Source organism: Thalassophryne amazonica, chromosome 1, assembly GCF_902500255.1.
Source record: "Thalassophryne amazonica chromosome 1, fThaAma1.1, whole genome shotgun sequence".
NCBI lineage: Eukaryota > Metazoa > Chordata > Actinopteri > Batrachoidiformes > Batrachoididae > Thalassophryne > Thalassophryne amazonica.
This window is the reverse complement of record NC_047103.1, coordinates 67,278,111-67,304,407: the sequence shown is the minus strand read 5'-3', so window position 1 is coordinate 67,304,407 and position 26,297 is coordinate 67,278,111. Positions and strand designations below refer to the sequence as shown.

The 26,297-nt window shown below is 41.2% G+C and overlaps 1 protein-coding gene and 1 long non-coding RNA gene across 2 annotated transcripts in view; one reads left to right on the top strand and one right to left on the bottom strand.

Moving 5' to 3' along the window:
• rbbp8 (retinoblastoma binding protein 8) overlaps positions 1-25,958 on the top strand; it is an 88,790-nt gene extending 62,832 nt beyond the window's left edge. The window contains exons 15-19 of the mRNA XM_034171468.1: positions 6,157-6,279; positions 6,382-6,436; positions 12,536-12,623; positions 12,715-12,856; positions 25,363-25,958. Coding sequence (XP_034027359.1) covers positions 6,157-6,279; positions 6,382-6,436; positions 12,536-12,623; positions 12,715-12,856; positions 25,363-25,457 — 503 coding nt within the window. The 3' untranslated portion in view covers positions 25,458-25,958. The remainder of the gene's footprint in view (positions 1-6,156; positions 6,280-6,381; positions 6,437-12,535; positions 12,624-12,714; positions 12,857-25,362) is intronic.
• On the bottom strand, positions 762-26,063 carry LOC117511510. The gene is made up of 3 exons (XR_004560951.1): positions 25,921-26,063; positions 14,600-14,602; positions 762-774 (listed from the first exon to the last, which is right to left on the bottom strand). It is a non-coding gene; the product is annotated as an uncharacterized LOC117511510 (long non-coding RNA).
• Positions 26,064-26,297: the final 234 nt, after the last annotated feature.

Here is a 26,297-nt window from a genome sequence, read left to right as displayed (position 1 = left end):
TCTAAGTCCTTTTCTTAATCAACAATTGATTTCAAAATATTCTTTTAAACTATTTTGCCGCTAGATGTATGTAAAAACCTACTAACATCTCATCATTATACATATTTACATATGTGCATATTTACAGGCAAAAAAGAAAACTATAAATAAACAAATGTAAGTAATAAATAGATACATTCATTCATTCAGACCTTTATTTAACCAGGAAAAGCTCATTGAGATTAAAAATCTCTTTTCCAAGAGAGTCCTGGCCAAGACAGGCAGCAAAAGAGACAAAGTTAAAATAAGCAAAAGAGACAAACAGGATAAAACAAACATTGATACTCATGAAACGTTAAAAATAAGCATCATGTGATCATCTGTCCAAGCATCTACAGACTGATGTTTCAACCTCCACGTCATGTAGTAGTGCTTTAAAAGTGTTTAAAGAGACCAGCTCCTGAAGTTTCAGGTCATTTTGTAAGTTGTTCCAGGGGAATGGCGCAGCGAATTTAAAAGCCGGCATTCCCCGTTCTGTTCTGACCTTAGGAACAGACAGCAACAACAGATCCTGGGAGTGCAGAGTATAACTACCTGCGGCTTTTGTGCTGATAAAAACCTGGAGATATGAGGGAAGCAAGCCTAAATTACATTTGTAAATTAAAAGATGCCAGTGGCCTTTTCTTCGAGAAGACAGATCTGACCAGCCAACATGAGAATACAACAAACAATGATGAGTAAGAGATTTTAAGTTGGTGACAAACCTTAAGGCACCATGATAAACAGAATTTAAAACTCGCAGGCTTTGAACAGAAGCATTCATGTACATTACGTCACCGTAATCCAACACTGACATTAAAGTAGATGCAACCAATGTCTTTTTGGCCTCAAACGACAGACAAGACTTGATTCTAAAATAAAAACCTAATTTCAATTTCAGTCTCTTTGCCAGCTGCTGGATGTGAGGTGTAAAAGAGAGACTGTCGTCAACTAAAATCCCAAGATATCTGTACTGAGACACTTGTTCAATTTGTACTCCGTGAGAAGAGGTGATTACTGGCAAATTCTGTGATTTAGATTTGGAGTTTGAAAACAACATGCATTTGGTTTTGACTGCATTTAAACAAGTTTTAAGTCATTAAAATTTGACTGGACAATATTAAAAGCAGTCTGCAGCTGGGATAGGGCCAATTCTAATGTGGACATTGAGGTATATAACAGTATCATCTGCGTAAAAATGAAAGTTAGCACCAGAAACATTGTCTGTAACATTGTTTATATATAGAATGAAGAGGAGTGGTCAGAGGACTGACCCCTGTGGAACTCCCTTAGTAATTTCTAACCAACTGGAAGTGAGCCCGTTTGATTGTACACACTGAGACCTATGTATAAGATATTTAGCAAACCAGTTGACAGATTGTGGAGAAAGTCCATCTCTGAGAAGTCTTTGTAATAGCAGTGTGTGATCAACTGTGTCGAAGACTTTGGATAAATCAATGAGAAGAGCTGCACAGTGGTGCTTACTGTCAAGAGAGTCAAGAAGGCAGCATCTGTCAAGACGTCCTTTGAGCTGGTCTCCAGCCAGATCTTAACCAGGTTCTGTGCCTTTAACTTCAGTGACCTGTGGCTCGTGCACTCCTGGGGCTGAGTGATGCTGCTGAAGAAGTCATCTGCCCCTTCCTCTTCATTGCTGGTGCTGCTGCTGCCCTCCACCACGGTCTCTCTCAGGGATGTCTCCACGGCGGTCTCCATGGCCTTCTTCACCCTGCTGACCTGGCTATGGTCGTGTTTCTCCAGCCAGAACAGACGAAACTTGGGGTGGAAGGCAGCTGCCAGCTGGCACTCCTGATCTTCTAGGAGGGGCCCAAACCTTTTTGTGATACCTGCCAGTATTGCATCTACCAAAGGACTGCAGTATAGGAGGCCTGTGGACTTGGACTCCTTCTGCTTCATTATGGTAGCTGCAACAGTTGGCAGAAGGCTCCCAAGATAGGCTTGATCCTCTCCCTGAATTTTGTCTAAGGCCCTGGCAACATTGGACATTACCTGGGCATACTCTTTCAGGAAGCTGACCTCGGAATCAGTGAAGCTCTGTAGCTTCAGCTGCGCCATCACCCGGTGGACAGCTCCTCTTTTATGATGCAGCAGGTCATTGAGGACAACAACTGAGTCATAGGTGGAGTTCCATCTGGTACTGGTGGGGACTACCAACCTCCTCTTCAACTCATCCAAAATGGTGTCTGCTGACACGGTGCTGCGGCACTGCTGGTTCCACAGCGCCTGTGCCTTAGACATGGCCTTTCTGTAGGTAGACTTAAATTGCGCACAGGCAAGCACCTTGTCAGCATCCACGCTGGCTACCAAGTTGAAGGTGTGGGCTGCACACCTCATGTGGACTGGAAGGTTGTGGCCCAGGCCACTGGACTCCTCAAGGGCAGCCTCAACAGAGATGTACTCCACCTCACCCATGGTTCCAGCCTCAGGATCCCCCTCAATGTCCTCCATGTCCGAATCGGCAGCAGGCTCAGGAATGTCTGGCAAGAGCTCAGGTTCTGTGCCAAACTGAACAAATGCCTTGACAAAGTTGCTGCCATTGTCTGTCGTGGTCCTGGTCACCTTTTCCTGCAGGTGAAATTTATAGTGGGTGTCCACCATGGCCTCGGCGAGAACATCAAAGGTGTGGTGCCCTTTGAGCCGAGAGCAGGCCAGGACCGCGTGCTGTCTGGTGCGGGTCTTGGGGTCCAGCCAGTGTGCAGTCATCCCCATGTAGGACCTGTTGTGGGCTGACCAACAGTCCGCAGTGGTCGCCACCCAGGGGACATCCTCAAACAATCTGTAATTAAAAATTATAAATCATAAATAAACAAATTGTAAAATTTAAAATGTAATAATGACTATCTGTAACAATTATTTTTAATAATTGAAACAAGAAATTTAGCATTAGACAACATTACAACGAATTTGCCCTATTGACGTATCCCATAATCCCTTGCGTGCCAGAGTCGCTGCAGTCAAATATAGAGAATCAACACGATGACAGTTGTAAATAATATTATACTACAAAAATTTATTTTTTTTATGCTTTTGTTTTCATCACGTCAATAAGCAACTGCTGCATGCTACCCTGAAAACGTGCTAAAATAATTATAACAAATAATCTGTCTGTTACGTTTAATCTGCGTGGAATTTAATAAACGCAAACCGAATTTCAGACATATATATTAGTCTGGAACAAAGAGGACAAACAGTGCTGTAAAGAACAATAATCAAGACAAAGAGCAAACTTCACTTTCCCCCAGAACGACATGATCAGGAAGCAATTGTAGCTCACAGCAGCTCCCATTGAAAATTAACGGAGAGACAGACTGTGATTCTCACATGTTTACATAAAACAAACAATAACAACATCTATAAATGCAAATAATATATTAATTTATATTGTGATGTTAATGGTGTTGTCCATGTGCAGTGGTTAAAGTGCAGCGTGATCAGAGCATCTCAATGCAGTTCTCAATGTTACTGAGATCTCACAGTGCGGCGACCTCTCCGAGGTTTTGCAGGATTTGAAACGTCAATAAGGTGAATAGCAATAATAAAACAATCATACAAAATTATTTTGGGATTATTATTGTAGTACCTTTACTATGCAAATCAAGTGTGCAAATCAACCTAAGTGTAATGAAATTGCATTTCTAAATGCGGAAAATCTGGATAAAAAGGAAGATTAGGAAAACATGACAATATTAAAAAATATATAATAAATTAATACACAAAACTGATTTCTCAGTTGACCTAATTAACCGAATGGGCAGCAAAAGCTTATACACACTTATACTACCCATTTTACCTCAGTAAATTTTACCAGCTATACTAAAATAATAGTACCCAATGGAGCAAAACGGGGGCTGATCACGAAATGGAGCAGACTGACCTAGTGGCTGAAGATTTATCTCTTGAACACCAGATGGCGCTGCTGCCTCGAATACATTAGACTGACAACCGCCCCAGAATTGGGCCACATACTTGGTCAGTGTGAGGCCCACTAACGCTGACGTCAGCGTCTCAACCACCAACCAATCACAGGCTAGGAGAGAGAGAGAGAGAGACCGACCAGTATCTGGCCCAATTTATAGTGGGCGCAAAACAAAGACCAAACAATTGAATAAAAGTGCTTATTTGGACTCAGTCTGCTCAGTTTCATTACATTTTATCCCATTTTGTGATTTTCACTTTTCAGTCCCCATTTTGCATTTTACCCCTCACAACAGAAGCAAAAAGAGAGCAGAACAAGCAAAACACAAACATTTGTAGATATTAATAAACTTAAATGTCTCATCTTAACAACAAGTAGTGCACATCTCGCTTTGTACACAATTGCAATGGAATTTCACATTTTGGATTTAACATAATTTGTGTTTTCAAAATTAATTTAACATCAATAACTCCCAAGAAATTTAGTATCTTTTCAGTTTCATCATCATGTACTGTTAAGGAAGCTTCTACTTGAATTTCAAAATACAATACACTTTGTTTTGCAAAAAATATCTTATAAGATACTCCTCCAGTTGTTTGTGGCTGGTCAAGATCTTCCTCCCCAGGGTGCGGCGGGACATCGACGTTTTGCTGGGGTTCAAGGTCTTGACCAAACTGATGAATGTGGGGGACTCCACAACATGCAGTGGCAGCATGTTGCATACGAAGAGGTCCATGATCTTCGAGTCCACCACAGACTGGTGGACGCCAGTGCCAGCAGCCGACTGTGCAAAAGCCCCCCGAATAGTAGGCTGGGACTGCTGACTTTTTTTTGCGGGTGGCTGCCCACCAAATGAAGACTGGCTGCTGCTGCTGCTAGCTGACGAATGCCTGTGTTTCCCACGTGAAGAACCGGCCTTGATCCTTTCTTCAAATTGGATTGCATGGCCTGGGTGGTTCCCCTTCACATGGGACTTTAAATTACAAAGGCTGGTTGTGTGCCCTTTAATTGTTGTCTCCTTTGGGTGACACAGGACACACTGGAAAAAAAAGGATGCTAGCGTTCTTCTTGTCCAGCGATTGGAAAACAAAGAAATCCTCCAGGTGAGGCCACGGGTTCTGGACCTCGTGGCAGGCCTGGGCCTCAGCCTGAGCTGCTCCAGACACCTCCCCACTCGATCCAGGCTCCTCTTGGACGTCATCCTCAGGCCGTGGAACACAAACAACGTTTTTCTCACTCATTTTCCCCCCCAAAAACCACCGTAAGCTCAGAAAAAAAAATAATGCTCGCTGGCTCGCTCACTCGCTGCTAGTCACGTTCGAAACGCACGAAGACTAACTACTAAACACGAGGCTGTCGACGTCATCAGCCAGCAACAGCCAGTCAGAGCATGCGCAGAGCGCAGTGAAGTTTTTATTTTGTAATTTTGTTTTTAATCTATATATATACATAAATATATATATATATATATATATATATATATATATATATATATATATAAAAACAGTAAATCGCAGGAGTCACAGTTTATCTCTGTATAACGTCACCCATGTTGCATTCAGTGTGAATGGTAAAATTTATAACTCTCAGCCTCTGAGAGTGCTCACGTCTGTTATTATGAATTTATGGGGAAGTGATTGTTGTACAAAAGCTTCAGATAACTGTCGCTGAGATAGATGACTGGAGCGCAGTTTTAATCAGAAACGAGGCAATAACCTTGTTGCTGAAGAACTGAAAAGACCCACGTGCAGTGAAGGCACAGTGAGCGTGCCCTCCCCCTTCTGAGCTCCAACAGCGGCCTGACTGTTGCACACAGCCTGGAGGAGCCAGGAACGATTTTAGCTGTTTACAAACCTTTTTGACTGTTAAACCTTACTCACTTCACCACCAAAAAAAATGTTATCAGACTGAACGTTATCGGAACTTAATGTATCGGAAGATAATTGGTCCGATAATGGTTTTAAAATTTATCTGAAAAGATAATCTGATGATGAAAACGTTATCTTCGATAATTATCTGTTATCGGATTATCGGAACTGTGCCCACCACTGTAAATATGTCATCTGAAGCAGTGAGAGTAACTGATTAGTATTTCAATGAGGACTGATGGTATTCTACACTTTAAAGTGCTCTGCTTTTTTCTGTCTAGTCAGGACTGTAACATAATAAAAACTACATTAAATTTTGCTCATCTGCCCTATAAGGTTGGTGTGAGGAGAAAAATGATACTTTGGATCAAATGTTTGACGTGACGGCCTACGGGGAGTACAACTCACACTTGGACCATAGCCCATCCTGTGCTGGTGATAATGATGAAGAGGAGGATGGTATGTCTATATTCAAGCCAGTACTATTTCTTGACATTGTTGGTTGTGATCTTCAGTTGAATTTGTGTCTTTTTTCTTCTTTTTTTTTTCCCCCTCCCAAAGAAGAACAGGTTCCTTCTGCAAACATTCCAAGTCAAAGTCAAGAGCACAAAAGACGGTGAGAAACATTAAATGTTGGGCAGAAAAAATTGCGTCCATTGGTGTTTGGGGGATCAATACTCACTTCTTTTTTTTTTTAGTAAATCCAGTGCTAGCATTGGTTTTGTTTCACATAAGTACTGTAAGATTCAGAAACTGATTTTACTCTCGTACTGTCTGACAGTATGATACGCACATTTGTAACATGTAGAGACTGTTTTAGTTTGCAATAATAGCAATGCATGCAACAGTAACATTCATAATGTGCAATACAGTGGTCCCTCGCTATAACGCGGTTCACCTTTCGCGGCCTCGCAGTTTTGCAGATTTTGTTTTTTGCAATTTTGCATGCTGCTTTTTTTTTTTTTTTTTTTTTTTTTGCGCATTGTGTTCTGCGTCCTTATCAGGCGGGCCGGTCGCGGCACCGGTCGGCATCACCGCGATTGCTCTTACTGCCTCCGATGCGCTTATTGAGTCTGCGGGCTCGGTAAACGCAGCAGCGGGCCACTCACACCGTCCTCCTGTCTGCTGTGCGGAGCTGCGCCAAATCTGGCAACAGGTCGAGACTACGCTCGCTGTTTTGATGCGGATGTTGACCACAGCCTCAGAGCTCCGTGGCCACAGAGAGGACTTGGATTCTTTGCGGGTCCCACATCCGTACCTCCGGAGGCAGTGAGCGAAGGGAGAGTTCTGCGTGTGTCTGTTTATAATCTTCTCGCCCAGAAGAAAAAAGAGAGTGTTTACACAGGAGAGAAAAGTGAGAAAATGTTCATGCCTGTATGAGAAAAGTATATAAAGTGTGTAGTGAGGGGTTTTACAGCCTTGAAACAGCTATAATAATTGCAAAAAATAGCGCTGACTACTTCACGGATTTTGCTGATCGCGGGTTATTTTTAGAACATAACTCCCGCGATAAACGAGGGACCACTGTATATACAAATAGTGTTTCACACAATACTGCTCCCAACAGACAAACAAGTCAAAGTCTGCACAGTCCCTCTACACTCTGCTAGTAATGTTAATAAATGCTACATAGAATTTTATTGTACTTACTGTAATGTTGTTTTTACCATGTATTTTTACACATCTCAAGATGGTATGTTGCAAATATGGTGTTGTTTTTGAGATTCCTTCTGGTAGTATTGTGTTGCACATCAGGGTAAGTAACACGCTTGTTACGCATGGTGAAATTACTAGAGTTAATAATATTTTAACAACTTATTAACCTTATATTTTTGCAGTCTGTGCAGTATCAAAGCTATGCGATTCACAACACAGCAATATATCTTGCTATATTTTATTTTCACAATACAAGTTAATTAATCACAGATATGTAATAAATACGAATTTGATTGGCAATTACCTCCATTGGCATCTGGGATGTCAAAAAGCGCCATATTTTAAGGCTTTTTCAAAATTAGAATAATTCTAGCAACCATAAATTTGGCTTAAATCAGCTTTATATATGATATAACCTAATAGCAATGCGCAATCATATCAGAAGTCATAGTAAAACAAATTAGACTGCCATAGCACATTTCATTTCTTCATTTTGGCACTATGAGAAATATGACAAAGTTAAATTATGGGTTAGCTACCATTTTGAGGCCTTTATAGATGGCAGATCATACCAGATACTTCACAACTGACTCAGTTTTCCAACTCTACACATATGGTTAGCCAAGGATGCACAGTTTCAATGCTGTGACATTAGCAGACATCTAGTTATTGATGTCCAAAGTTAGTAGAAAACACAGTTTTCGCAAAAGCTGAAAAGTTCACAAAAAATTCCCGGGGCTATAACTTCAGAGGTTTTCAAGATAGAGACCTAATATATAGCATTTCATCATAACTTTGCAATAGGAACAACATATTAAATTTGTAGACGAGGGCTGAGACGTGACCTGGGAGCCTCTGGTTGACTTGAGATGGAATGACTCTACTGTAATTTATGCAGTCCATCAATTTTCTATACCTGCTTACTCCAAGTAAGGGTCACAGGGACATGTTAGGCAGAGTACACTCTGGACAGAACACCAGTCTATCGCAGAGCTACATAAAGACAAACACATTCACATGCACAGTAATGTATTTTAAAATATTTTGAATGACTAACTGATATAATTGGGGTTTAACTGCAGGAGTACCTGTTGATCCAGTGCCTTCTTGACTTTAAGAGCATGGGGAAAGCAAAAGAATTGAGCTAAAGCATTCTAAGAAAAATTGTGGATCTCCACAAGTCAGATTCCTCATTAGGAGCAATATTCCAAAAAGTCAAGGTGTCAAGAAACTATATAATTTTTCTTTCTGCTTCTGCCTTTTTGTTTTCCCCTGGGGATCACCCCAGAAAATCCAGTATCGATCTGCATGTTGATTTGGCACGGGTTTTACATCTGATAGCCTTCATGACTCAACTCCACATTACATGGAAAATGGGTACAGCTGGTCATCAATTGTATCTATCTCAAAAAATGGCAATGGGTCAGTATTTTTTGCCAGATATTCCAGAGTGTGAAAATTTTATATATTCCAGACTCACTACATATGAAGTAAAATGTTTCAAGCATATTTTTAAATTTTGATAATTATTGCCAGCAAAGCAGTTAGCAGAAGTTTTGGCACTGTGGGCAGGTGCCACATTCTGCTGGAAAAGGAAATTTGCATCTCCATAAATCCTGTCAGTAGACAGAAGCATGAAGTGCTCTAAAATCTGCTGTTAGACAGCTGCGTTGATTTTGGACTTGTTAAAACACAGTGACATGGCACCCCAAAAGATCCCTGACTGTGGAAACTTCTGGAATTTAAGCACTCTGGATTCTGTGCCACTCTAGTCTTACTCCTGAACCTGGAGCCTTGATTTCCAAAACAACACCAAATTTATTTCAGTCTAAAAAGAAGACTTTGGACCATTTAGCATTGATCCAGTTCTTGTTCTTAGTCCATTGAAGATACTTCTGACATTGTCTCTGGTTCAGGAGCGGATTGACACAAGGAAAGCAACACATGTAACCTATTTCCAGGGCATGTCTGTGTGTGGTGACTCTTGATGCACAGACTTCCGGATCAGTCCACTCTTTGTGAACCTCCTCCAAGTTCTTGAATAAGCTTTGCTTGACAGCATTGCTTTTTTCCTCTTTTGCAGATTGTTCTTTTTTAAAATTGTAAAATTTTGTAAAACTTGTAAAAATTGTAAAACTCAACCCTTTTATTTCCTGTAAATTATGTAATTTTTAATGTTAATTTACTGCCTTAATGTATTTATAAATTGCTTAGGTTCTTGTTATTATATACAGACTTTTATTTTATTATTTCATTTATTATTACTTCTATTTTGTCATTTGATTTTTAAATGGACCATAATGGAAAGACTGTTGTATGCAAAAATTTGGGCACCCCTGATTAGTTTTCATGATTTTCCTTTATAAATCATTGGTTGTCTGGATCAGAAATTTCAGTTAAATATATCATATAGCAGGCAAACACACTGATATTTGATATATTTACAGAACGTGTGCAATAATTATTTAAACAAAATTAGGCAGGTGCATAAATTTGGGCATCCTTGTCATTTTATTGATTTGAATACATTTAGCACTAATTATTGGAACACAAATTTGGTTTGGTAAGCTCGTTGATCCTTGACCTCCTTACACAGGTGAATCCAATCATGAGACAGAGTATTTAAGGTGAGCATTTGCAAATGTTTTCCCTCTTTGCATCTCTTCTAAATGAGTGGCAACATGGGAGCCTCTAAACAACTCTCAAATGACCTGAAAACAAAGATTGTTCAACATCATAGTTTAGGGGAAGGATACAAAAAGCTATCTCAGAGAGTTACCACTGTAAGGAACATAGTGAGGAAATGGAAGAACACAGGCACAGCACTAGTTAAGGCCCAAAGTGGCAGGCCAAGAAAAATCTCAGATAAGCTGAAGTGAAGGATGGTGAGAACAGTCATTGTCAACCCACAGACCTGCTCCAAAGACCTACAACATGATCTTGCTGAAGATAGTGTCTCTGTGCATTGTGCAACTATACAGTGCACTTTGCACAAACAGATGCTGTATGATGCTGTAATGCAGAGGAAGCCTTTTCTGCATACACGCCACAGAGTCGATTGAGGTATGCTAAAGTGCATTTGGACAAGCCAGCTTAATTTTGGAATGAGATACTGATGAAACTAAAATGAAGTTATTTGGACATAACAAGGGGCGGTATACATGGCTGAAAAGAACACAGGATTCCAAGAAAAACACTTGCTACCCACAGTAAAATTTGGAGGTGATTCCATCATGCTGTGTGGCCAGTGCAGGTACTGGGAATCTTGTTAAAGTTGAGGGTCATATGGATTCCAGTCAATATCAGCAGATTCTTGAGAACAATGTTCATCAATCAGTGACAGAGTTGAAGTTGCACCAGGGCTGGATCTTTCAACAAGACGACCCTAAACACTGCTCAAACTCTACTAAGGCATTCATGCAGAGGAACAAGTACAACATTCTGGAATGGCCATTTCAGTCCCCAGACCTGAATATTATTGAAAATCTGTAGTGTGATTTTAACGGGGCTGTCCATGCTCGGAGATCAACAAACCTGAGATGTTGTGTAAAGAAGAATAGTCCAAAATACCTTCAACCAGAATACAGACACTCGTTGGAAGCTATAGGAAGCGTTTAGGGGCCGTTATTTCTGCAGCAAGATGATCTACTGTATTTTTTCTGTTGGGGTGCCCAAATTTATGCACCTGCCTAATTTTGTTTAAACAATTATTGCACACTTTCTGTAAATCCTATAAACTTCATTTCACTTCTCAAATATCACTGTGTTTGTCTGCTATATGATATATTTAACTGAAATTGCTGATCCAAACAACCAATGATTTATAAAGGAAAATCATGGAAATTATCAAGGGTGCCCAAACTTTTACATACAACTGCAAGTGTTTTCACTTTCTTGCGTCATCCATGTATTTTTAACATATTTACAATTATATGATGTTCTTACATTGAACGTATTAAATAAAATCACGCATGCACGCTTTTGATATATAGATGATTTACTGCTGGAATGGTGTGCATCCAGAATGCAATCGATGTCCACTGTTCAGTGGTGTTAGCCAGTATCCATAGTTTCTCAAAAATATTAGTCCTATCAATGTTCTGTTTTGAGGCGATGGTGTAAGACATCAAATGCACTACACTTCTCACTCGTGATAACAGAAACATTACATGTAACTAAACCAACTGAACTACAAAAATGCAGTAAACCAATAATACTAACAACACTGTTAAAGTAACATGAACCACAGTAACAACATTTAAAACCCCAAAACCTCAAACTGCTATGGTGCATTGCAACACAGCATCCATTGTTCAGTTAGCTAATATTGCTAATTTCTTCAAGAATATTAGTCCTATCAACTTTACATTTTCACAGCGTTCATCTGTGACCCAAACTACATAAGTATACCAAACGCCAAAGGCCAGCTGTCCCCAGGTACTCCATGATCAAAACCATGCACGTACACGCATACAGGCCACTTGGCTATTAAAATATAAACAGTACTGTGCAAATGCTTCATAAAAGCATCACAAATGATGAAAACCTGATAAATATTCATGCATAAATGAAATGTGTGATGAATTTCAACTTTAATAATAACTGATATGAGAATAGAGTTCTATTTATGTGTGATTTTTCAGTATATAAGTTGCACCAGATTATGTCGCAGGACATCAAAAACGTTTTAAGAAAGAATGTGACTTAAAGTATGAGAAATTGTGTACAATCATTTTAAAATTGCATGATCATTTGCAACTGTTTGTGTGGTGTTCTACTGGCCAGTACACTTACAAAAAATGTTTTAATATTATTATTATTGGGGGGGGGGGGGGTACAGCTTACATATTCATGTTTGTTGGAACTGTTTTTATTGACATGCCAATAAAAAAGGGGGTGAGGAGTATCAAGTACTTCTTTTATTATAACTCTGGGATGCCTAAAGCTTTTGCACAGTACTCTATATGGTTGCATTAATCACCCATTGACGGGGCATTCTTGGAGTTCTTACCACATATTATTTTGTAGTCATGACACATACTTTATTCTTGTGAATTAGGAACCCAACATTTGCACATGTGGCCGTCATCCGCAAGAAAGAAGAGAGAAGAAAACTGAAAGGCACAACATGCAAAGAATGTGAAACTGTAAGTTTTTACTTTAATAAGTTTTTACTGAAATTCATTTAAATCTGTTCATTTTTTTTAATCATTGGTAATGGATTATGGTTTCCTCTAGTATTATGCTAACCTCCCAGAAGAACAAAAACAAAAGAAGTTGTCTGCGTGCTCAAGGCATCGTTTCCTTCATATTCCACCTTGTACACCTGAAAACTTCTGGGAAGTCGGATTCCCATCAACCCAAACTTGCATTGAAAGAGGTAAATTTGCATTTTTACTAGCTGTCATGTTAACCCTCTGGGGTCTGAGGGCATTTTTGAACAGTTCACTCGCCTGGCATAAATGTTTTATTATTACTACTGTTAACAGCTCTCCCTGCATCCCACAATCAAGTTTTCTGTCTCTTTTTTTCAGGACAACCTGTGCTTTCAGAATATATATGTTTTTGTTGTGTTTTATAAGTGTAATAAAGGTTTACAGTCAAAAATAGGCAAGGAAAAAATAAAGCGAAAAATAATTTTCCACACACATTTATTCAAAACACACAGCAAACTATAATAAACAACTGTTTTGACACTTTATAAAGGTAATTTGAGGTCTTGTGTGAAAGACTGTACAACAAAAAGGTTCAAACAATAAACACAAATGCACATTTTGAACAATATATACAAAGTGGTCTATGCATTTTGTTGTTTTGATATGGTAAACAGTGCTTTACACAGAGAAAGCAACAGAGTTATCCAGTAACATTCACATGCAAACTAGTGGAGCAATCCTGATAGTAACACACTCTTTGTTTGAGCATCTCATATCATTAAAAAGTTATTTATAATTTAGTAAAGCTTGGTCTTAGCCATCGTATACAATGCCGTCGGCCCCAGAGGGTTAAGATGAATGAAGTTGCACTGCAAATTGCTTGATTTCACAATGACTTGAAAAGTTTGGGAACTGGAGTGCAAAATAAATCGCCTAGATTGGGCAAACCATATCTAATTTTCTACAAAATTGAAGAAAGGGTACATTTTGAGGCAGAGTCAGGAAATTTAATTAACTCCACCATGTTCGGTGCACCCGGAAAGTATTCACAGCCCCCGGAAAGTATTCACAGCCCTTCACTTTTTCTGTATTTTATGTTACAGCCTTATTCCAAAATTGAGTAAATTCATTTTTTTTCTCTCAAAATTCTACTCACAACACCCCATAATGACAACAAAAGGATTTTTTTTTTTTAAATTTGGAAGAAAAAAAACAAACAAAAAAATGAATAAATCACACTTGCATAAGTATTCACACCCTTTTCTCAATAGTTTGTTGATGCACTTTTGGCAGCAATTACAGCCTCAGGTCTTCTTGAATATGATGGCACAAGCTTAGTGCACTTATCTGTGGGCAGTTTTGCCCATTCCTCTTTGCAGCACCTCTCAAGCTCCATCAGGTTGGATGGGGAGCGTCGGTGCACAGTCTTTTTCAGATCTCTCCAGAGATGTTCAATCAGATTCATGTCTGGGTTCTGGCTGGACCACTAAAGGACATTCACAGAGTTATACTGAAGCCACTCCTTTGATATCTTGGCTGTGTGCTTAGGGTCATTGTCCGGCTGAAAGAAGAACTGTCGCCCCAGTCTGAGTTCAAGAGTGCTCTGGAGCAGGTTTTCATCCAGGATGTCTCTGTACATTGCTGCATTCATCTTTCCCTCAGTCCTGACTAGTCTCCCAGTTCCTGCCGCTGAAAAACATCCTCATAGTGTGATCATCCACATCATCATTACTTTTCACAGAGCAATATGTGACATTTGTGAGACTCAAGTGAGTGATGATGAAAAGGCGATAGCATGTCATATCACTGCAATGCTCTGGCATGCCATGCACAGCAGGTACAAGCCCAATTCCAATGAAGTTGGGATGTTGTGTAAAATGTAAATAAAAACATAATACAATGATTTCCAAATCCTCTTCAACCTATATTCAATTGAATACACCACAAAGACAAGGTATTTAATGTACAAACTGATAGACTTTGTTGTTATTGTGCAAATATTTGCTCATTTTGAAATGGATGCCTGCAACATATTTCAAAAAAGTTGGGACGGGGCAACAAGACTGGGAAAATTGACGAATGCTCAAAGAACACCTAATTGGAAACAGGTGAGTGTCATGATTGGGTATAAAAGGAACATAACCAACATCGGGTTTGAGAGGTGGGAGTGCCAAGATGGCGCCGTTGTGTCTGGCTGCTCACCTGCTTCTCTCCAGTTTGTTATTTTATTGTTTTTAACTTAATGCTGTTTTTGAATCAGAGGCACTGCGGGTGTATGATCGCCAAACGCTGCTGGATCTCCAGCCCCCGGTTCGGGGTGCGGTGTGGTTATCAGCAGGTGGACAGAACTTTCCGCCCCCATTTTTATCGGAGGTGCTGGCTTTTCTGTGCCGTGCTAAGCGCAGTCATCACATGCGGGAGACGAAGTGGCCGATTGGTGAAGCTGAAGCACTGTTTGGCCTGCTGTTGGTATCTGGATGAGCTGTGCGCAGAATTCTGGCAGGATCTATGCTGCCCTGGCGCCCTGTGGATCCGGTTAAAGCCTGTGTGGTGCCACTGGTTGGCTCTGAGGGCTGTCGGTCCAGCCGTCCACATCTTCGCCGGATTGATGTGCGCCAGTGGCGCTCTCGGAACCTGGGCTTGCTTCGCCGGGTTCCAAACAGTCAGACTGTCATCCCCACTGAGGTCCTTACCCTGGGTTTCCTGAACATCAGATCACTGTCCTCGAAATCTTTGTTGATTAATGATCTAATCATGGATCATCACTTAGATATGATTGGCTTATGTGAAACCTGGCTCAAACCCACAACTCTCCTTTCTCTGAATGAGGCCTGCCCACTGGCATATACATTTAGTCACATGTCTCATGGTTTGAAGCAAGGCTGGATATTGCTTTTATTTATAATTCTAGGTTTTCTTTATTAGGTGTTGGGGGTCACAAATATAATTCCTTTGAGCATCTGACTCTCTGTTATGCATATGGTGCTAAGTACTGTCAGGGTCATAAAACTGGAGCTCAGCTATGTTATTTTGTCACTGTTTGTAGGCTCCCTGGCCCATATTCTGATTTCTTAGATGAATTTGGTGCATTCATCTCGAGTTTGTCAACTAGTGCAAATAACATTTTGATTACTGGTGACTTTAAAGTAGACCTGCATTGAAATAAATGTGGTCAGATCTCAGAAAGAAATAGCTGATATGTATTTATAAGACCCTTATGAATGCAGTAAAGTAAATCTGCAAGCCCAAATTTGTAATTCAGCCGAGAAATCTTCATTTAAAAATGACAAATTTGCAGCTAAAATTTGGCCCTCTGCGAAAACTGTGTGTACATCCAGGACATTGCAGTGACGTGAGGCAGAAGATGGAGCGCGAGCACCTTCAGTCCAATCCCGCATTGAAATTGATTTTATCTGTTAGTAGTGTTACTGTTATACACATCCTGGTTTCAACATCCAAAAGTAAGCTGCAATGAATGTGAGATACAGCTCTGCATGCTCAGATCAGCGGCGACATCGACAGCGGGCAACGTTCTTCCCCGACACCTTGCTCTCACTGCCTCCGATGCACTTACCGAGTCTGCGGGCTCGGTAAACGCAGCAGCGGGCCACTCACACCGCTGCTGTGCAGAGCTGTGGCTAACTCCGGCACCACCTCCCTGTCTACTGAATGGAGGTGCGGCCAACCTGGCAACAAGTCCAGAGACTACTCTCGCTGTTTTGATGTGGAGCGCTCCGGCCGCCCGCAAGGACAGATTTCTTGCGGAAAAATCCTCAGTGCCGCACAGTCTTGGTAATCGCAGCCGCAGAGCTCCGTGGCCACTGAGAGAGGTTTGTATCTTTTTAATGACTTGGATTCTTTCGGGTCCCGCATACATACCTCGCAACGGTAACACCGAGGCTAAAGACAGTAGATTTTCAATGCGACACCACTCAATCAAATGGCCGTAGGAAAAATAATTTTCAAGCAAAATTAAAAGAAAAAAATAAAAGAAATGTATACTCACCAAACGTACCGCAAGACAATATGAAGTTTTAAAAAAAGTCGATCCTTCCTTATAAGACAATAAAAAGGTGCTTTTGTAAGAGATGCAAACTGACGTAAATCCACAAATTATAGTTGGCGCGCGCAATGCATGTTGGGATAGGGTCTTCTCTTTGACGTCTCGGCAACATCCCGGATGTGCTGACAGGTTTGCGGAGGGCTAAATTTTAGCTGTAAATTTGTGATATGAGATTTGGGGTTCCACAGGGATCCGTTTTAGGCCCCTTGCTTTTCTCCCTGTATGTGGCACCCCTTGGGTGTATACTGCGGAGTTTTGGGATTGCCTTTCATTGTTACGCTGATGATACTCAGTTGTACATGTCAATAACTGCGGGAAATCTCACTCCCATAAAATCCCTGGAGGACTGTCTTCTATCAGTGAGAAGTTGGATGTCTAGGAACTTCCTACTTTTAAACTTTGATAAGACTGAAATGATGGTTCTTGGTCCAGTGAGACATCAGCATCAGTTTGACCAGCTGGCGCTCGGCCTGGGTTCGTGTGTCATACATCATACAGACAAAATGAGGAACCTCGGGGTAATTTTTGATCCCACAGTGTCTTTTGACCTCCACATCAGGGATGTTACTAGGACTGCTTTTTTCCATCTGCGAAATATAGCGAGGATCCCCCCCATCCTGTCTATGGCTGATGCTGAGACCCTGATTCATGCTTTTGTTTGTTCTAGATTATTGTAATGTTCTATTTTCAGGGTTACCGCAGTCCAGCATCAGGGGTCTTCAGCTGGTTCAGAATGCTGCCGCCACACTTCTGACATGTAGCAGAAGGTCTGAACATATCACACCCATTTTGGCATCTTTGCGCTGGCTCCCTGTCTCTGTGAGAGCAGATTTTAAGGTTTTGTTATTGACTTATAAGGTTTGCTCGTGGACTGGCACCATCTTATCTGACTGATCTGGTGGAGCTTTACGTGCCGGCCCGGGCTTTGCGGTTGCAGGATGCGGGACTTCTCTGTGTTCCCAGGGTGAAGAAGTAGTCAGCAGGTCAAAGAGCCTTTTTGCATCGCGCACCCACCCTGTGGAACAGTCTTCCTGTGACCGTGTAGTCCGTGGACAGTCGTAGTCCGTGGGCATTTTTAAGTCGAGACTGAAAACCTGTTTTTATTCTCTTTATGAATAGTTTTTATTTTTTATGTTTTATTCTTTTACTTCTGTTTTTAATCATGTATATGAATTTTTTTTATTATTAATTTTTAATTATTTATTTAAATTTTATGTTGAATTGTTTTATGTAAGGAGCCTTGAGACGGCTTTGCTGTGATTTGGTGCATTATAAGCTAATTAAATTGAAATTGAGCATCCCCAAAAGGCTCAGCCGTTGACGAGCAAAGATGGGGGCGAGGATCACCACTTTGTTAACAACTGCATGAAAAAAAGTCCAACAGTTTAAGAACAATGTTTCTCAACATTCAGTTGCAAGGAATTTAGGGATTCCATCATCTACAGTCCATAATATAATCAGAAGATTCAGAGAATCTGGAGAACTTTCTGCATGTAAGCGGCAAGGCCAAAAACCGACATTGAATGTCTGTGACCTTCGATCCCTCAGGTGGTAGTACATTAAAAACCGACATTGTGAAACAATCTCACCAAGTGGGCTCAGGAACGCTTCAGAAAACCAGTCAGTTAACACAGTTCGTTGCTACGTCTACAAGTCCAAGTTAAAACTCTACCATGCAAAGCAAAAGCCATACATCAACAACATCCAGAAACTCCGCTGCCTTCTCTGGGCCCGAGCTCATTTGAAATGGACAGACGCAAAGTGGAAAAGTGTACTGTGGTATGAACGTTGTGTCCTCTGGACAAAAGAGGAAAAAGACCATCCAGATTGTTATCAGCGCAAAGTTCAAAAGCCAGCATCTGTGATGGTATGGGGGTGTGTTCGTGGCCATGGCATGGGCAACTTACACATCTGTGATGGCACCATCAATGCTGAAAGGTACATCCAGGTTTTGGAGCAACACATGCTGCCATCCAAGCAACATCTTTTTCAGGGACGTCCCTGCTTATTTCAGCAAGACAATGCCAAGCCACATTCTGCACGTGTTACAACAGTGTGGCTTTGTAGTAAAAAAGTGTGGGTACTAGACTGGCCTGCCTGCAGTCCAGACCTGTCACCCATTGAAAATGTGTAGCGCATTATGAAGTGCAAAATATGACAACGGAAACCCCAGACTGTTGAACAACTGAAGTTGTACATCAAGCAAGAATGGGAAAGAATTCCACCTTCAAAGCTTCAACAATTAGTGTCCTCAGTTCCCAAACGCTTATTGAGTGTTGTTAGAAGGAAAGGTGATGTAACACAGTGGTAAACATACCACTGTCCCAGCTTTTTGAAACACGTTGCAGGCATCCATTTCAAAATGAGCAAATATTTGCACAAAAACATTAAAGTTTATTAGTTTGAACATTAAATATCTTGTCTTTGTGGTGTATTCAATTGAATATAGGTTAAAGAGGATTTGCAAATCAATGTATTGTGTTTTTATTTACATTTTACACAACGTTTCAACTTCATTGGAATTGGGATGGTATATTTTAATTGAAAAAAACACGTACCTTAACTCGCACATGGCGCACATTGTCTCGTTCGGATTGTAATTAAAGTGCACACTAGCAAGCCGCAACTGCGTAGTTAGTAAAGTGTGATGCTTGCTACCTGACCTGAGTACTACATGAACTGTGAAAATAAGGGCTCCAGTGAGCGGGTTGTGATCTAATATAAGGCTGATTGCGCGTGTGTGTGTCTGTTCGTGCATGTACGCTTTCAACCTAAGGACCTCCGTCACCATAGCAAGTTTGGTGTCGATTGCTTAATTACATTGGCTGTGCATAGCGAATACACATGGTCGGCCTTATATATTAGATAATGACGACTCTTAGAAACTAAACTTATATTTTAAATGGCCAAAAATACAGTGAATATCTCCCCAAAGGTGTTTTCCAAACATGGGCGGCACCAGGGGCACTAGGGGGTGCTAGAGCTCCCCCTGGATTTGTCATAACACCCCCAAGCAAATATTTCCTTATTTATTATTTTAATTTAATTTAATTAGTTTAGTTAATTAAAACATTAAATTAATTTAGTTTCATTGTCACGGCCTTGTCTGCACTGAAACTGAACTTCCCCTATACAGTCTTTTTCTTTGTCATTTTCAAAAAGTGTTCCATTCAAAAATCTCCGTTCTCACAGATCCAGTGAAACCATGTGAAAATGCTGTAGTACATATACCAGGCCTGTTTATAGTGCTGTAACCCTTCTACAAAAAATGGAGAAGACGACGTCGAGCTAACAACGAAAGCTAAAACTTTAGAAGCCGGCACACAGATTAAATAGTCCTTTAATCTGACTTGTTGACAGGATTCATCATCACAGATGAAAACTGTTCTCCACATGACAGCCTTGTTTTGGAAGATGACGTCTGGAAATGTTCCTTATGACGGAAGTTACTTGTTAAGGGGTTTTTAAAAGGGTTTTTTAAAGAAGTGTCTCAGTATCTGTCTGCTTTGGGTGAGTTTTTCAGCTGGAGGACGCTAGCACTTTGTCCCACCACCACCAACAAGAAGAAAAAATAACTATGCAAAATTACACTGTTAACAACATGTTACAGAGGCAGGGCGATGACATCCTTTCAGTGTTCCACAGTAAGACACTTCTAGCAGATTTCTGTGATTAGATAAATATTTCACTCATAAAAGAAAATAAACATTCATCAACAGAACTAATTGTTTTACGTAAAATGAGTGTAACTTGATGTTCAATGACATCATGTTAAACAATGTCATGATAATGATAATAATTATCAATTTCATTTATAATGCACCTTTCATGAATAAAAATCTCAAAGTGCTACAGGGTAAGAACACAGTGAAAAAAATCAAGGATAAACGAGAATAAAAACTAAAATAATAATATAGAATAAAAAGGCTAAGATGCAACAGATTGAAATTATTGGGACCTGTGATAGGCCTGTCTAAACAGGTATGTCTTGAGGCTTTTTTAAAAAGCTTCCACAGTTTGTGGAGCCCTCAGATGGTTAGGGAGGGAGTTCCAAATATGAGGCGCAGCTGAACAGAAGGCCCTGTCTACAATGGTGTGAGGTTTGGTGCGAGGAGGACGGAGAAGAGTAGTGTTATATGAACAGAGGGAACGGAAGGATGTGTGGGGAGTGAGCAGGTCTTTGAGGTGGGGCATTGCCATGGATGCATTGGTGAGTGATGAGAGCAATGTTAAAATGGATTCTATAGGTGATGGGGAGCCAGTGAAGGTTATGGAGAATAGGTGTAATGTGCTCCTGTTTACGTACTTTCATCAGAATTCTAGCTGCAGTGTTTTGAATGTATTAGAGCCTTTGAAGGTTTTTTCCAGAGATCCCAAAGGGGCAGGGAGTTACAGTGGATTTCATCATGGGGACGGGGGGTGTTAGTGTTGTACTCTTTAATCGTGATCGTTACTGAGTTTTTAAAATGGTTATCGCAAAGTGTTCTTTTTTTTTTTTACATCATGCAAGTTTTATAAGTCCGTGGACACTGATCTGTGTGTTACAGATACATATCAGTTTCCTCGGATCCGCGGAGTTTCGAGGAGAATAAATGCCACTCAAAGCGTAGCTGTTACGACAGTTGTCGTAAAGCGGGACTGGTTGGTTGCTGCGGTGACACTGTGTGGCCCCTGTGCGAAGCTTAGCTAAACATAGGATGTGGACATCGCAGACTTTTAGAACTTTAAAGTTTTTAAAAGAAGAATTTTGCAGCATGTCTGTGTCACGGAGCGACATCAGACAGAGCGAAGATGGCGAGAAAGAGGGTTTGAAAAAGTGTGATAAGGACAAGAATCCGTGGAATTGTTGCTGGCTTCATCAACACACCTGAAAGATAAACGGGAAAAGCGAACTGGTAAGAATTTTTTTCTCTCTCTGGAAAATAAACATTGTTCTGTTCAAACAGGATTTCAGAAAAGATTGTGCCTTTTTTCTTTCATTAATCTAGACTTTCTTTCATTAAAAAAAAGACATTGTGGCTACATGAATTTACACAACAGTGTAAATTAGATTTTATTAATGTAGACTTTTTTCATGGGAAAAAGACACTGGCTTTGAGTGGATTTACAGGAATTTACACAAGAATGTGTGGCTTTTTTTTTACTGTAAGGTATGTTATGATATTTTACTATGATTTTTAAAATATTCTACAAGGTTTAGCTGTGGTTTTTGACATGGTTTAACAGTCTTTTCAGTCTTCATTAATTTCATGTAGTTTAATTGTTCTGAGTTAATGCATAATTTGGTTTACAATTAAAAGGAAAATCATACCAGGTCCTACTTCCACGTCGTATTCTGTTATTTCAACATGATCATTGACGGTTCAAATGAAAGGTTGAATCTAGGATCTTTTAAATATGCACTGATTTTGAGATTTGTTCTTCCAGGAGATGTTGAAAATGTATCAGTAGATGAAAATTTAATTTGGTTTCTGGGGCCTCACAAGGCCCTAGACCCCAGATCCTGGGGGCTGCGCCCCCCAGACCCCCTGCAAACTTTCCTCGGATTTCAGTTTTCATTTCACAGCCCTGGTTCTGCCTTATGAACGAAAAGTGCCATAACGTTTGTTCTGCGAACACTTAACAACAGCATTTTGTTTATGCAGTTGCACTTAAATAAAAATAAATTATGGTTACCCAGTGATGTCCAGTAGTCCCCAGTGAGAGCAACAGCGGCTATACATTGTAAAGTTGTGCCTTTTGCAGTCCTCTCCTTTATGGTGCGTCGTGAGGGAATCTCATACATGCCGTCATTTGTTGCGATTCTCAGAATGTCTCTCAGACATCCTCCACAGCATTAATCGGCCTGCAGTCTGTAGCAGTCCATTTCGCTGTCGCATTTGTGAGCTGCTTTTGTCTTTATCTGTAGTTCTCCCACTCGCTGCATCTAACGTAGTGTGCCGAAGCCTCGTGCCGCAGTTTTTGTTGAATGATTTGCTGACATCAGTTGTGTGTGTGCTGCATTTAGGTGATATTTAAGTCTCAAAGTACTCCGCTGATAAGCAAATGCAGCTTTGCAGTGGCTTTAAATAACTTTGGTTCTGTTGACTACGCCGTCTGGAGGTACTTTAAAATGAAAATGGCCATGTCAAAGTTCCGTGCCATGTTGGTTGGTTTATCCGCCAATTTTTTTCCAATGTCAGGGGCTCGTCACACTGGTTCTTGTGAGCGCGGTAGCAGTCAGTGACAGAAAAAAGCCTGTGAGCAACAGGCTCTTACAATAATAATAATAATAAACCACTGTTAATGTGCGATTTTAAAAAATTTGTTGCCATTAATTAATGCGTTAACGTGATAATTACGCGTTAACTTGCCCAGCCTTATTAAAAATAAATAAAACCATAAAAAAATCCTTTTATTTTTTTTTTTTTCTATCTACATATTCCCTCTGCATATGAGGTCTGTCCGAAAAGTAACGGACCTTTTAATTTTTTTCAAAAACTATATGGATTTGAATCATGTGCGCTTGCATCAACTAAGCTTGAACCTTCGTGCGCATGCGTGAGTTTTTTCACGCCTGTCGGTTGCGTCATTCGCCTGTGGGCAGGCTTTGAGTGAGCACTGGTCCAGCCCCCTCGTTGGATTTTCATTGTCAGGGAAATGGCTGAGCGACTGCCGCTTTGCTCCATGAAAATTTTTCAGAAACTGTGTGAGACAGCCAGGTGGAAACCATTCGGAAAATTCAGATGGCTTTCGGTGAAGATTCTATCGGCGTCACACAGATTAAGGACCATTACAACCGGATTAAAGACGGCCCACACCGGCGGAGGGCGCGCCACGCTCCGAGCGACCATCGACAGGCTGAAATGACCAGATCATTTCCAAAGTGAAGGCTGTGTTGATCTGGGACGTCGTCTGACTACCAGAGAAATCAATAAAAAATAATGAAAAAATAAAAAGGTCTGTTACTTTTCGGACAGACCTCGTATATAGTAATGGTAAATGCCACACTGGCAGAACCATTTATGAACATTAATACACATGTATGCAATTTATTCTTGCAAGACAGAAGGTATGTAGTGCATGAGTGAATGTGGTGTGTGTGTGTGTGTGTGAGACCCCCATCCGCCCTTCCCGATCAGCCTACAGCATCCTACTCAAAGCCAACCAACAACTTCTATCAGGATGGGCCGACCACCAAAACAACACAAAGACAGACAAGAATGAAAGACAAGTGGTGAAGGCAATAACTGTGAAGTGAGACACCAAGGAGACGGGGCCCCAAGCATACAACTTATCAGGACAAACAACCACACATGAACAAGTAGTGACAGCAACAGTCTGTTGTCTAATTAGTGTGCATCCATACCCTAATCTAGCAGAGTCTTGATCCCCTTGAGAGCACCCAAAACTGAATTGTGTTGACGGCCACAAACACACAACCATCCACAAACAGAGACCCAGATCACATCTGTATATCCGATCACTACTGTGGCTGGTGTGTTGGACCAAGACAAAAGTACAGAACCATACCATATGACTTGGACCACTCCGGCATGTCAGAAGCCATACGGCCAACTGCAAGCAATGATGGGAATGGGACCAGCACGCAGGGCCCCAGGAGAAAAAGGGCAGCGGAAGGGCACAGGGGTCAGGAAGGGCAGCAACCAGAGCCACCGGGGCAGCACGAAAAACCAACAGGGGAGCATGGAGGCACAGGAAGCAACCCCATACCCAAGGGAACCACACAGGATGCCGGTATGGTCCCACCAAAACAGGTGGCCCCAGAACCACACCACCCAGGCCACGGTCCCCAAAAGGAGGAGCGAGCGACAGCGGGGACAGGGGGCAAAGGAGCCACTGCAGCCGAACTCAGAGTGCGGGCAGGGAACACCGAGCCATACGGGGGGGCCCCAGACAAGAAGCGAGACCCAATCCCCGGGCCAGGAAGCACATGAGGCCCCCCCAACACCCAAGACTCCCCCAGCGCAGCCAGCAGGACTGCTCCAAACTCCCCCCAGTCCCCAATCCGACCCAAACACCAAAGCGCAAGAGCGGGAGAGCGCCCAAGTAAAAGTGGGGCAACACCCCACCCCACAGAGACCACGATCCCCAACCCCCCAGCAGCCATCCACCCCCATTGCCAACACCCGCGCCCCACCGCCACCCTCCAACGGGCCGCGGAACCCTGGGCCCCGCAAGCCCCAGAGTAGGGCCCCAAAACCATGGCAGAACCAGCAATGCTTTATTTTGGAAAAACAAGCACCTTTGGGCCTTCCTATTACCTAACACACAAGTCTGTTCACTATTTTCTTCAGGCTTAGTTTGTTTCAAATACATTCTTCTACATTTGTCTGCTCTGCAGCTACACAACACTCTTATCACTGCACGTTGTATCAAGTCACAGCTTGGCTTGTCTCCCACAATGCAGCACTTCATGAACAGTAGAGTTTAGCTCTGATGGTCTCACCCTCTGTACAGTGCATCTTTAAAAATAATTCATGTAATTAGTAAGTATAAAAGAGAAGAAACGAAGCTGATAATGGGAACTATCAGAGCTGAGGATTGGTGTTGGGCCTCTTGCATTTTGTTATCGTACTTTTTGTTTTGTGCAACAGTTGAGTAGGTTTGATGTATCACAGTACTGGCAACTGAATTTGTCTTATTTACTGCTTTTATCTCTGACAGGTTATATCAAGGAACAGAAGAGTCCACAGGCACGGTTACGCAGAAGACAACCCTTCACTGCTTTATTCTCTCCAAAGCCACAGCAGGAGAGTTAAAAGTACATCTGTGAAAAGTCTGTTTAACTGTACGTTCTTTACATAGAACAGACAACGTGAGCAGGCCTGGCATTGTTTGTGGTGTACAGTGAAACTGTGTTCTACTGTGAATTTGTTAAAAATGTTGGTGTGCTGTGTGAATACTGATTTTTTTGTTGTTTTTGCAGTTTGCAAATGATGTTAATTGGCTCTATGGCTCTAAGTAGGACTACATCACCAAAGGCAGAGCAGGTCTGCAAACTACTCCACTCTGTGTCTGTGTGGTCACTGTACCATGTTTTTCTGGGTATGTCGGGGTTTTTTTTTTTTTTTTTTTACTTGTTTAGGAGGTCCTGCAACGTATACTTTGGTGCAAGTTATATGCCAAAAACTATTTATATAGGACTTTATCAGGAATCAACACAATAAACTCAAATAATAAAACAACACATTCCAATAATAAAGGTACACTACAATAATGCACAGAAGTCCCAAATTAAAGACCTGATATACAGAAAAAGGTGTGACTCATACTCTGGAAAATATGGTATATGTGATATCATGAAAAAGACTGAGTATCACTGTGAAACTTGGGCCCAGTCCCACGACTGTCCCTTCATCCTACCCGTTCCCCTATCCCGTCATTTTGGAAGTACTGGGATTGGGTCTTGGTGAATCCACAAAGTCCTCCGACAAGTTTGTGTTGGGTACGTTTCTCTTGTAATTGTGGCCACCAGAGGGTAGAGTCTCTGAAATCTTGTGCACACAATTGATGTGCTTGGTGATGCAGATTATGGTCAGGATTGCTCTTGTTGGTGTTGTTTCTGTAGATGAGTGCTTGTAGTGTGGTATCTTGTCTGA